This window comes from Bos indicus x Bos taurus, chromosome 26 (genome assembly GCF_003369695.1).
Source record: "Bos indicus x Bos taurus breed Angus x Brahman F1 hybrid chromosome 26, Bos_hybrid_MaternalHap_v2.0, whole genome shotgun sequence".
In the NCBI taxonomy this organism is placed as follows: Eukaryota; Metazoa; Chordata; class Mammalia; order Artiodactyla; family Bovidae; genus Bos; species Bos indicus x Bos taurus.
The window spans coordinates 28,487,649-28,500,742 of NC_040101.1; the positions used below are offsets into that span (position 1 = coordinate 28,487,649).

The following is a 13,094-nucleotide window of genomic DNA, read 5'->3' on the forward strand; positions in this document are numbered from 1 at the left end:
TTGGTCTGCTCCCCACTACTTAGCTCCAGTTTGTTGAGGAGACATGGAGAAATCTGTGAAAGACAGGCAAACGAACGATTTAAACAGAGTGAAATAAACTCAGACACAAGCCAACAGGGCACAGGGCAGGAATGGGGATGGATGGCAGGGGAAATGGGAAGGTCAGGTTCATGCACCAAATAGCCCAGGGTCAGCTTCAAGGGCAGAAGCTCGTAGGGCTGCAAGCAGAATCCTCATGAGAGGCCTGTGAAGTCCAGGGCTTCAGTTTAAGATAGAAAGAGGCCATTCTTCTGAACACCATTCTTCTCCTAGCAGTTTGAGAACCTTCTGGTCTGGAGTCAGACTTGATTTATCTTGTCAGAGGCTAGCCCAAGCATGAGCCCAGTCTAATCCAGTATCAGGGGATTTTAGGTATAGCCTCTCTAGGCCTCCTACCTGCTGACAAGACTGGGCCCTGAGGGGATGGCAGGACTTTCACCTTTATCAGCATACATTTTTTGCCCAGCCTGATGGGCCTCACCCAGTTTCCATGAAGGACTGGCTCACTAGCTTACATGGTGGGTCAACAAAGATAGGCTAGAAAGGAAAGGCTGGGGAAGGAGAGGTACTTGGGAAAGAGGTACCTGGAAAATTTCTTGGTAAATGAGTGATAACTATTTCTAGATTCCAAGCAAACCTGTCTAGGCAAAAGCATACTTTTGCTAAGCAAGGGTATCCAGGAAAATCCCAATAGCACAGAAGCTGGGAGATTGAAGTCTGGGTGAGGGATAGCAGATCATACCTTTTTCATGTTGGTCCCCATGTAGTTCTTGGGTTCTTCTTTAAACTGAGGTAACCTGTAAGATAAGAAAATCCCATGGACTGTAATTAGGGATAACAACAAATATTCCCCTTCATTTCAGTCACAGCCCAAAGACGCTCTAGGTCAGAGTCTCTTAGGAAAAGCTAGAAAAAGAAACAGGCTCATTTCACCCTTTTCAGAGCTTCATCGAAGGGCCACAGAAATTGAGGAACACGGAACACAGACACGTTCTAAAAAAGAAGGTAGATGTCATGAGGGAAAGGTGACTAAGTATCCCTGGAGTGCAAAGGCTCTTTTCATCTTTAAACTGATACTCTCCTGCTTGTATTCACCTGGCAGATATTGCTGAAAGGCATGATATGGGGAGAGGGCAGTCTATTAAAACCCCAGGAGACTGGGCATAGGGTCAGAAGTGAAAGGCAGATGAAGTTTTGAAACCAGTAAATTTGAACCTGAGAAGTAGGAAACAATTAGCAGTAGGGTCCAGAGGCAAATCTAGTCTGTGGGTAATAAGGATTATTATTTATAGATTTGAGAACAAAAATAAATCCCAGGGGGAAATATGTGTGTGTGTGTGTGTGTGTGTGTTTTAATAGACTATTTAAAAAAGCAATCTTAGTTTCACAGTACACTGATTTCCTATAAAACCCTTGCTCCCCTACATGCATAACCTCCTCCATCATCGATATCCCTTAGGGGAAGCTGTAAAGCGCTCGCCTCAGGGCTAAGATGAGGGCCTTGATGAGGATAACCAATGGTTTTGGATTGCAAGGATACAGGACTTTCAGTGTTCAAATGAGGACAGACAGTTCAGGCAAACCAGGATTGTTGGTTACCCTAGCCTTGGTCCTTCCTCACAGAAACTGGACTGAGCTCTGGGAGCTCAGCAACCTGCTCCAGGCTCCCTTGAGTTTGGCTTCCTCTCTGGGTTTCCTTTCCCAGCTGCTACTTGCACAGAAACTGACACAAGTCTGGGAGGCAGAAGTTCTGTCAGCCTAGATCAAATAACCCTCTGCTTCCCTCTGAGGCCAAGCCAGCTCCCTCCTCCTTCTCCCTTGCATGGTAACCCTGGGCCCAGGGAACTATTCCCATCCACAATCTCAGTAGCCTCTGATGTGGCTGTGGGGTTGGCCAGGTCCCTGAAGTGGCTGTGTGGAAGCAGGCAGGCTCAAGAGGCCTGGGCAGCCGGGCTGAAGCAAACAGCAGCAGGTTTACCTTGTGAAGAGCAGCTGCACCATGTCTACGAGAGTGTGCTCTGCGGATTTTCTCAATAACTCTGCACAGGCAAAAACAAATAACACAGGTGTCATTACTTGCCGTGCTATTATCAGGAGGCTTCTCAGAGCAGACTCCCCTCCAAACCTTGTTTACTAAGGATTATACCAAACTTATTAAAACCAGCTCCAGCTCAGCCTGGCAGCCTTAACTTCACTGACCCACTAGATGGCACTACTGAGTCAGGAAAAAAAGGCACAAGGATATGTTCTCAGGGGTTGTAGGCTGGTGTCAATCCCAGAAACCTCAAGGGAAGATCTGGTTCTGGGCTAAGTCAGTCTGCGATCTAGCCCAATTCCTGTCCTGGCACAAAGAGTTAAAGTCTCTTCTAGCCACAAAACAAATTGTCAAGTACAGATACTTCAAGATCCCTATGGCTCCACAAGATAGATGATGGAGAAGTCATGAGTTTTCTGTCTCTCTGGGGTTCAGAGACAGCATCTATATTTATACTCACAGATACTGCCCTTAGGAATGATGAAGGGCCCAGTATTCAAGCACCTACCACTGAGCCTCATTTCAAAGCAGATCCGGAAGCAAGACTGCATAATCTCACACACAGATTCATTGGTTAGGTGGGCACCTACTGGGGTCAGCAACAGAGTCCGCAGTACCTACCAGGAAGAAAAAGGAGACACTATGATAAACAAGGCAGGCTGGGTGAAGAAGGGTGTATATGAGGGGAGAGAAAGTGCCTCCTGTTTCTCTAGTCTCCTATGGAAGCGCTCAGGGGTGAGAAAGAGGTTAGCAAGAATGCTGACCTTGCTTCGGCTTGGTGCTGGTGGTCCAGTCTCTCAGAAGCTTATCTTAGGAGCTGTGTCTTTACATTATATGACCTCGACATAGCTCAGCACTCATTTCTGCCCTAGCCCACAAACCCAATGGATGGATGGCACAGATACAGTCTGCCAGAGGTACAAGTGTATTAAGGGTTCTGGTTATTTGATATCAATATCAAATTTAAAGCTTTTAATTATTTTCCTTAGAAAAAGCTTTTACTTTGGGTACGGAGCAGCTTGTTTGGAAACACAGTAGCTCTCCAAGCCTCAGTGGAGTCAAAACACAGCTTCACATTGCTGGCAGGCTCCGGTAAGTAGGGCCGGAGGCACCAGCTCCTGGCCATTAGCCTAATTGCTGTTCCCCTCCGTTTACCTGAAGGATTTTCATCAGGACAACCTCATCGCTGGCAGGATCTGTGCCCACAAAACGGGCATGGGTGACAGCATCTGCCATGTTCTCCATGCCCTCTGCTGTGCCCTCATGGCTGGGATCTGCTCCAGCAAAGAAAAAAAAGAAAGGATATGAAGAGGAGAGACAAAAAGTCAAGACGTCCTGTGTAGGGTCTATTTTGAGAGACTTTAGTTTTCTCCTTTTTAATTCTCTAACCCATGGCTCCCTGAATTACCTGAGAGTTTTTGCCCGTAACTGGCTGATATATGTTGTGCCCATCCCAGCACAAACGCTACCGTGTAAAAGTGGTTCTCAATCATATATCATAATCATCTGGAGAGCTTGTAAAAAATAAAAATTGCTGGCCCACACCCCAAATTTTTGATTTAGTAGGTCTAGAATGGGGCCTGAGAATCTGCATTTCTAACCAGATTCCAGGTGAAGTTAGTGCTGCTGGTCAGGGGACCACACTTGGGAATCACTGGTGTAAAGGTACTCACTTGATAGAGGAAGGACCTGGAAATTTGAGGTTTTGGCCCAGAGCAAGTGCCTGGGAGGGCCAGAGCTTTGAATGCCAAGGTTGTAGCCTTTCTCTTTTCATGTGTTCTCTTTCAACACATCTATCTGATTGCTTTTGGAATGCAGTATTCTGGTGCAACTGAGGTAGGGGAGTAGAGGTAAAAAATGGACAGTCACTGCTGCCAATATGCAGATCTGGGTGCCCATTACAGCAAATCAGAGAGCACTTCCTGCTTTGGTTTCATGCTTATTAAAAACAGTATGTCATGGACAAGAATCCCTAACTAAAGATTAAGGAGTGACAGGGGACAAACTGAAGAGGACTGGAGGCTAGCTAACTGGGAAGCAAGAGAGAAGAAGACCTTAAACTGTGAATAAGAGGAGAGATGCCAGCTCTGACAACTAGCACAGGGGTAGAAGCTAACACAAATGTTGCCAAGGAGGAAGCTGGTCCCATTCATAATTTAAATACCCATAAGGAGTAGACAAAGAGGTGACTTCCATCAAGGCTTACAAAGGTCCTCCAGGCAAGCCTGGATTGTTCTTGGGGGGCACAAATAGGAAAAAAAAGATGGGACTATGACAAAAACTTTGTGAGTAACAGAGAAAACTGCTCCAGAGGTGACATGGTGTAAGGTAAGAGAACCTCCTAGTTTGAAAGTGTAGGAATTAGAAGAAATTCTCCATTCTCTTTCCTTGTACCTGACAATAATGGAGTTCCTGAATTTGAAGCTCAGGGGATGGCTGAGAAACCAGAACATTTCTCTTCCAACAATGAGCCAGAACACTTTCATCAATGTGATTGGTTTTCATTTTTCTCTTCCGTCCTGGTTAGTCTCCGATACCTGGTCAAAGACTCTCACTGTCCTATTTACTTCATGCCTCTACTCAGCATCATGAATGGCTACTTTAGAGGTCATGCAGAAGGAAGCCAATTTCACGATGATCTATAGTAGAGGAAGTGACCCAGCTCCTTCTATTACCCAACTCTCCATATTTCTCCCAATCAATACAGAAGATCCTATACTCTCAAGGCAGTTGCCTGAATCCTCTCTCACAGGCCTGCTGGACAGAGTCCACAAAAGGACCTTTCCTTGCTCAGAAAATCCAGGACCTTCTTGGTGCTGTGTGGGTGTTTCAGAGCTCCTAGTGAATGGCAGCCTTGCTCTCACTGCACAAACTTCTGGGGGTTTATTTCTTCCCTTCTTTCAGTAACCTCCCTAGTTAAAGTGGTTTAAGCTCTACTGATCTTTTTGTGGCCCTTAGCCTCTGAGCTTGAATGAAGTAGCAAACTTAATTTTCTAAAAAGGCAAGTGCAAGTGACAGGTCCTTAGAACCACACAGGCAGGGCCTCACAAGCCAGGCAATCAGAAACACAAATCCTGATCTGGCAGCTGTGTGGGGCCAAATAAAAGGCTGGTCTTTGGAGTAGGATCTAAAATAATCCTAGAAACCTTCATGACAGGATTGAGAGATGGAGGGCAGTTCCTTCAAGAAGGGCAGCCTAAACAAAAAATTGGTCCACTTAACAGACCTTATCTTCTCCAGAACCTCTTCTTTAGAATCTCCTCCTTTCCCGGCCACCCTGGAGAAGACTGCAGGGAAATTTGCCAATCTCATCTCCTTTGCCTTCTGGCTTTCATACATTCCTTCCTGTTCCTTTTCTCATGCCCACTGCAATCACCACCTCCAGCATTCTCTTTTCCCACCACAGGAAACTCCAGTGACCAGCTGGCCTGAGGTCTCCAATGACCAGCCTGCCTGCCAAGCCAAGAAAGGCAAGACAGTAACACTGACAAAAGAGCAGAGGGAAAAGGCACAGAGGGCAGCTACTGGAGGCCATGAAGAGAGATGACCTGCAGGTGGTGCTCAGGGCAAGGCTCTAAGCAGCTGGGCCTGATTTTTGCTTAGGACAAGTATGAAGCTAGGACCACGGTGCCTGGAGAAGCTGATGCCCCTATTCAGAACCTAGCTGCACCAGCATATTTGCTCCCAATCCTGAATGCTTCAACTAAACAATCCAATTTTCTAGAAAAGATAAAGGGTTTTCTTGCCTTGAACTGAAGGTCATTTTCCTTTCTTGCTAAGCTTCTACTTTTCCTGTCCCCCTAGTTAGAAATAAGGACAGCTGCCTGTGTTCTATGTTCCTCACGACTGCACATGGGCAGACAACATGAGAAAAAGAATTCAGGATTTTGAGTGACAAAATCAACTAAAAATAAATTTTAAAAATACACCATAAACAAATTCAGAGACAAACAATAGACTAGATAAAACATTTGGGCTAGATTGAGAGAAATCTGTAACACTATGATAGATAATGGGTTAATATTCTCACTATACAAAGAACTTCTACAAACTGATAAGAAAAACAAAGACAACTCAATAAAAGAGAAGACATTCAAATTTCAAGTACAGGAATCTGTCATACAAAAGGAAATTTTATAATAAAGCTATGTGAACAAGGAAGCTTATTTCAGTATTATTGATAATGGCTCAAAATAAGAAACAATTTGAGCTTCCCTGGTAGGCTAGTGGTTAAGAATCGCCTGTCAATGCAGGAGAAATGAATTTGATCCCTGGTCTGGGAAGATTCCACATGTCCCTGAGCAACTAAGCCCATGCCACAACGACTGAGCCAGCGTGCCCATGTGTCTAGGGCCTCTGCTTCCCAACAAGGGAAGCCATCACAATGAGAAGCCGGTGCACCACAACGGAGAGTAGCCTGGGCTCACCACAACTGGCGAAAGCCCACGTGCAGCAAGGAAGACCCAGCACAGCCAAAAAGAAATAAATCTTTTCTAAAAAAAAGACAGAAACAACCTAAATATTAAATATTCTCCAGTAAGAGAATGATTGAGTGAACTGTGTTATATCTATACTATAGAAATTATACAGCTACCAAAAAGAAAAAAATCTTACCAGGGACTGAGGGGTAGGGGAAATGGTGTATTATTACTTAATGGTTAGAATTTCTTGTCTGGTATGATGAAAAAGTTTGAGAAACAGATGGTGGGGATGGCTGTACAACACTGTGAATGTAGTTAATGCCACTGAATTATATACTTTAATATGGCAAATTTTATATTATGTATATTTTATTACAATAAAAAAAGAACATACAAACTTCCAGTTATACAATTAGTAAGTTCTGGGGATGTAGTGTACAGCATGATGACTATAGTTAACAATGCTATGTTGTATGTTTGAAAGCTGCTGAGACAACAGATCTTAAAAGTTCTCATCACACAAAAAATTTGTTACTATGTGAGGTGATGGACTTAAGTAAGTATGGTAATCATTTTGCAACATATGCATGTATCAAATCATTATACCGTACAACTTAAACTAATACAATGTTATATGACAATTATAGTCAATAAAATTAGAAGGAAAATAATAAATCAGATAATTATATTACGTACACTGTTTTAATACTATTAAATGAAAAAAAGTTTAGCACACAATTCTATTTTTTCTTTTTTTTTTCACATTCTATTTTTATTTCTTTTTAAAAAGAAGTAGAACTTTATATATATTTATATACATGTATGGAAAGGTATAGATAGATTCAAAGCTTCCTGTTGACATCATTTAACCTAAAGAAGGATGAGGAACATTGAGAGAGACCATTAACTTTTCTTGTAGTCACCTCTTTATTATTTATCTTCTTAAAATAATCATACATTATACTGGAAAAATAAAGATAAACTAAAACCAAACCTCCAAGGGTATCATATCCTTTATGCCTCCAAAGCACAAAGAAATCAGTAGTCCCAAGGAAACCTCCTCTCACTTCCCACTCTGTACAACCTCAATCAATTAGTGTGATGAGTAACCAAAACAATCCTATTTCTTTTCTACAAGGAAACAGATAGCTGGGGAAAACTTTCCAACATCACCAGCTCATTGCCTAAAGCCTGACCACTCTGGGAAAGGCAAAGAAATGAAAGGGTGTGGTCACTCAAAAAAGCCCGAGTGCTTACCTATGAGCGCATAGGACAGGAACTTGTTGACAGAGGTGAGTGCAAGTCCAGTTATAGGGCCAGTGGTATCTTCAGAGCGAATTACTTCCAGAAATGGACGAAGGAACACATTGGGCTCAATTTCTGAGAGTTCTGTAAGAAAAGAAACGAGCATGAGGAGGTGCCATCTTACAAGAAACTAAACATAGAAAAAGGCCATTTTGTCTATGCCGTGAGGCAAAGTTCTTAGTTGCTGGGACCATCATCCTCCTTCTGGATTATCTGGAATCAAACTCCAGACACTATGTTGTTTTGTCTGTAAAATTTTTAGTTTGTAGCTCTAAAAGATTAAAAAGCTTAAAAAAAAATAACCCACAGTATCATTACCATGTTTAAAAATTAACAATAAAATGGTTAAGACGGTAAATTTTATGTTTTTAATATACATATACACACACACACACATATTTTAAACCACAGTTTAAAAATTAACAGTAATCCTTTAATATCATCAATACAGCTGGGTCAGTTTTTCATGTCCATTTCACCACCCTCCCCAGGGATACACAGGTAAACCTCATCTTGAGGACAGCCAACATGGCCAAAGAGACCTCAGGATGAGCTGCTGTCTTCAGGTCTTTTGTAGTTATAATCAAGCTCACTTCTCAATGCAGCACATCCCAGGAAGTTGAGGGGGAAACTTGTGGTTTATAGTCCCTTGCTGAAAAATAACTTTAAAAAGAACAAAAGGCTGTGTTGGAGGCAGTTTATAATCTATGGCCAACCTAGACAGCATATTAAAAAGCAGGACATTACTTTGCCGACAGAGGTCTGTCTAGACAAAGCTATGGTTTTTCCAGTGGTCATGTGTAGATGTGAAAGTTGGACTGTGAAGAAAGCTGAGCGCCGAAGAATTGATGCTTTTGAACTGTGGTGTTGGAGAAGACTCTTGAGAGTCCCTTAGAATGCAAGGAGATCAAACCAGTCAATCTTAAAGGAAATCAGTCTTGAATATTCATTGGAAGGAGTGATGCTGAGGCTGAAACTCCAATATTTTGGCCACCTGATGCAAAGAATTGACTCATTGGAAAAGACCCTGATGCTGGGAAAGATTGAAGGCAGGAGGAGAAGGAGAAGGGGACAACAGAGGATGAGATGGTTGGATGGCATCACCAATTTGATGGATATGAGTTTGAGCAAGCTCCGGGAGTTGGTAATGGACAAGGAAGCCTGGCGTGCTTACCCCATGGCGTGACCATGGGGTCACAAAGAGTCAGACACCACTGAGCTACTGAACTGGACCAAAAGGTCCTAATCACTCTCCAGCCTTCTTTCAATCTACAGTAAGCAGAGGGCTAACTACCTTGAGATGATGAGGCAATTCATGATCTTTATTTTATAGATGAAAAAAATAAGGCTCAGACAAGACATGACTGACCCCAAATCACACAGCTAGTAAGAAGCAGAGCTGGAATTTGAACCCAAACATATGGTTCTAAACCCTGCAAAAACACTACATCTATTCTACTTAATTATCAGCACAAACTCCTGAATTTAGGTTTCATCCCAGGTCTAAGAAGCTACTCTATACTGGACTTGCTCACTACCCTACTATGCCTGGGGTTTAATTTTTGTTTTTCTACGGTGCTATCATACATCAGACACTAGCTTCCTAAAAGGATTCCTAAATAGGCTAGAAAGACTTAGGGACTGGATAAGGGCTGCCCCACCTTTAGAGACAAAAGGAAGCTGGGTTTCCTAAGCACCTCCATTTTCATGCAAATACAGGGAGCTTCCGACTCAATTCCTACCACACCCCTCTCAGGGTAAATATTCCCTGGCCCGGCTGCTCCGCAGATTAATGCTTTAATTAATTGGCAGATTGGGTAGCATTTTCCAAGCTTGTCTGTATAGTGATCACATCAGCTGTATAAAACCTGCTTCTCATCCCCCGTTACCCCCACCAAGAGATATACAATCTGCAGAAAAAGCCTAGAGAAAAACCTTTGTGTGTGTGTGTAAGATGGTAAAGGGTTGAGACGTAAGGAATAGAAATATTTGGAAAAAGTGAAACATATAAAATACCTTTAAAAAGCAGACTGAGAAAATTAAAGTCATCTAGTTCTGCTGCTTTAGGAACACAACTCTATTACATACAATTTGGTTTGTCATTAAAAAAAATAGTCAGGTTGGGAATATTTGAGATATGAAACTGTTAAAGGGAAAAAAATCTTTTGAGATGTAGGATAGGGAACAGGTTTTTCTGAGCATTCACCCAGTTGCTATACCTGTATTTGCTTTGTAGTCAAAGACGTGGGCAATTTTACAACCAGCATTTGACACTTTCAGGGCCAAGTACATTCTGCTTCTTTTTGTTTGTTTTTAAATTTTTTTAATTCGTTAAAACTGACTCTTTGAGTCCTATAAATTTTAACACACACATACGGTGTGGGCTTGCAAAGCCAAATGACTTAATGTACCAAAGAGTAGTTTCTCTACTGTTCTCAGTAGGCTTGAAATTGATGGAAGTGTGATCTGTCTCTGTAGGGCTGCTTCAGCTGAAGGTTTCTAAAGAACAAGCTCCAGTAACAAATTTTTTCTAATATTGGTTAGAAAAGCCCAGGGAGAGAAGAAATAGGCTCCCCATGCCAGTCTAGCCTTTCCACAGAGGAAAGGGCTTTTCTGAATTCAGGTCCGTGTTCATAGGTGGCCATTCCCTTAAACCTAATCTCAGTGTCTTCAGACCTCAGTCTTAGAAGGCAGGGTCTGATATTCGGCTGCATCATGTGGATGCTGTTCTTGGTGTGAACTAGGCTGAGATTTGCATGTTAAGATTGTTTCGGTACTTAAAAAAATTTTTTTTAATTTTAATTATCTTATAGTAAAATTGACTTTTTTAGTACACATACCTATGAGTTTTTACATACACATAGATCCCTGTAAGCACTGCATCAGTTGGAATACAGAACAGTCTCATCACCCCAGAAAACGCCCTCTGTTATTCCTGTGTGATCACACCCTCTCTCCTACCCCAACTCCTGTGAACCACTGATCTAGTCTCTCACCACAGTTTTACCAAAGAGGTCATATAAATGGAATCCTACAGTACATAACCTTTTCAGGCTGATTTGTATAAACTGCTACCTAAATCAATAGTCTGTTCCCTTTTTACTGCCAAGTAGTATTCCATTGCATGTTTCTACCACAATTTGCTTATCCATTCACTAGCTGAATGACACAGGGCTTTTCCATTTTGGGACAATTACGCATCAGTTTAGTTCAGTTCAGTCGCTCAGTCGTGTCTGACTCTTTGCAATCCCATGAACTGCAGCACTCCAGGCCTCCCTGTCCATCACCAACTCCCGGAGTTCACCCAAACTCATGTCCACAGAGCCGCTATAAACATTTGGGTACAGGTTTTTGTGTGAAGAACTTTGGTTTTCATCTCTCTGGGATAAATATCCAGGAGTAGGATTTCTGGGTAAAAGAATAAGTGTATGTTTGGTTTTATAAGAAACTGCCAAACTGTTTTTCCAGAGTCCTATACCATTTTGCATTCCCACTAGCAATGAGGATTCTGATTTCTCGACAGCCTCTCTAGTGCTTGGTATTTTCAGTACTTTTATTAAGTCATCCTAGTAAGTAAGCAGTGGTATCTCAATGTGGGTTAAATTTGCCTTTCCCTAATAGCCAGTGACATCAAACACCATGTGGTGATTTGTCTGTCCAAATCATCTGCCCATTTTTTGATGGAGTTGTTTTCTTACTGTTGAGTTTAGAGACTTAAACAAGTGCCTACTCTGGATTCAAATTCAGACTTAAATTGAAGAAAGTAGGGGAAACCACTAGACCATTCAGGTATGACCTAAAGTCAAATCCCTTATGATTATACAGTGGAAGTGAAAAATAGATTTAAGGGACTAGACCTGATAGACAGAGTGCCTGATGAACTATGGATGGAGGTTCATAACATTGTACAGGAGACAGGGAACAAGATCATCCCTAAGAAAAAGAAATTCAAAAAAGCAAAATGGCTGTCTGAGGAGGCCTTACAAATAGCTGTGAAAAGAAGAGAAGCAAAAAGCAAAAGAGAAAAGGAAAGATATACCCATTTGAATGCAGAGTTCCAAACAATAGCAAGGAGAGATAAGAAAGCCTTCCTCAGTGATCAGTGCAAAGAAACAGAGGAAAACAATTGAATGGGAAAAACTAGAGATCTCTTCAAGAAAATTAGAGATACCAAGGGAACATTTCATGCAAAGATGGGCTCAATAAAGGACAGAAATGGTATGGACCTAACAGAAGCAAGTGGCCTTAGAAAGCATCACTACAAACAAAGCTAGTGGAGGTGATGGAATTCCAGTGGAGCTATTTCAAATCCTGAAAGATGATGCTGGGAAAGTGCTGAACTCAATATGCCAGCAAATTTGGAAAACTCAGCAGTGGCCATGGGACTGGAAAAGGTCACTTTTCATTCCAATCCCAAAGAAAGGCAATCTCAAAGAATGCTCAAACGACCCCACAATTGCACTCATCTCACACACTAGTAAAGCAATGCTCAAAATTCTCCAAGCCAGGCTTCAACAATACATGAACCACGAACTTTCAGATGTTCAAGCTGGTTTTAGAAAAGGCAGAGGAACCAGAGATCAAATTGCCAACATCCGCTGGATCATCGAAAAAGCAAGAGAGTTCCAGAAAAACATCTATTTCTGCTTTATTGACTATGCCAAAGCCGCTGACTATGTGGATCACAATAAACTGGAAAATTCTTCAAAAGATGGGACTACCAGACCACCTGACCTGCCTCTTGAGAAACCTATATGCAGGTCAGGAAGCAACAGTTAGAACTGGACACGGAACAACAGACTGGTTCCAAATAGGAAAAGGAGTACGTCAAGGCTGTATATTGTCACCCTGCTTATTTAACTTCTATGCAGAGTACATCATGAGAAATGCTGGGCTGGAGGAAGCACAAGCTAGAATCAAGATTGCCAGGAGAAATATCAATAACCTCAGATATGCAGATGACACCACCTTTATGGCAGACAGTGAAGAAGAACTAAAGTGCCTCTTGATGAAAGTGAAAGAGGAGAGTGAAAAAGTTGGCTTAAAGCTCATGAATTCAGAAAACAAAGATCACAGCATCCGGTCCCATCACTTCATGGCAAACAGATGGGGAAACAGTGGCTGATTTTATTTTGGGGGGCTCCAAAATCACTGCAGATGGTGATTGCAGCCATGAAATTAAAAGACACTTACTTCTAGGAAGGAAAGTTATGACTAACCTAGACAGCATATTAAAAAGCAGAGACATTACTTTGTCAACAAAGGTCCATCTAGTCAAGGCTATGGTTCTTCCA

At 42.1% G+C, this 13,094-nt stretch overlaps 1 protein-coding gene across 6 annotated transcripts in view; it reads right to left on the reverse strand.

Moving 5' to 3' along the window:
* GBF1 (golgi brefeldin A resistant guanine nucleotide exchange factor 1) overlaps window positions 1-13,094 on the reverse strand; it is a 123,283-nt gene that overhangs the window by 22,608 nt on the left and 87,581 nt on the right. For all 6 annotated transcript variants that reach the window (XM_027529299.1, XM_027529303.1, XM_027529300.1 and 3 more), the window contains 5 exons: window positions 7,753-7,884; window positions 3,230-3,348; window positions 2,583-2,691; window positions 2,018-2,078; window positions 782-836 (listed from right to left, as the gene is read on the reverse strand). In XM_027529299.1, the coding sequence (XP_027385100.1) occupies window positions 782-836; window positions 2,018-2,078; window positions 2,583-2,691; window positions 3,230-3,348; window positions 7,753-7,884 (476 nt within the window). The remainder of the gene's footprint in view (window positions 1-781; window positions 837-2,017; window positions 2,079-2,582; window positions 2,692-3,229; window positions 3,349-7,752; window positions 7,885-13,094) is intronic.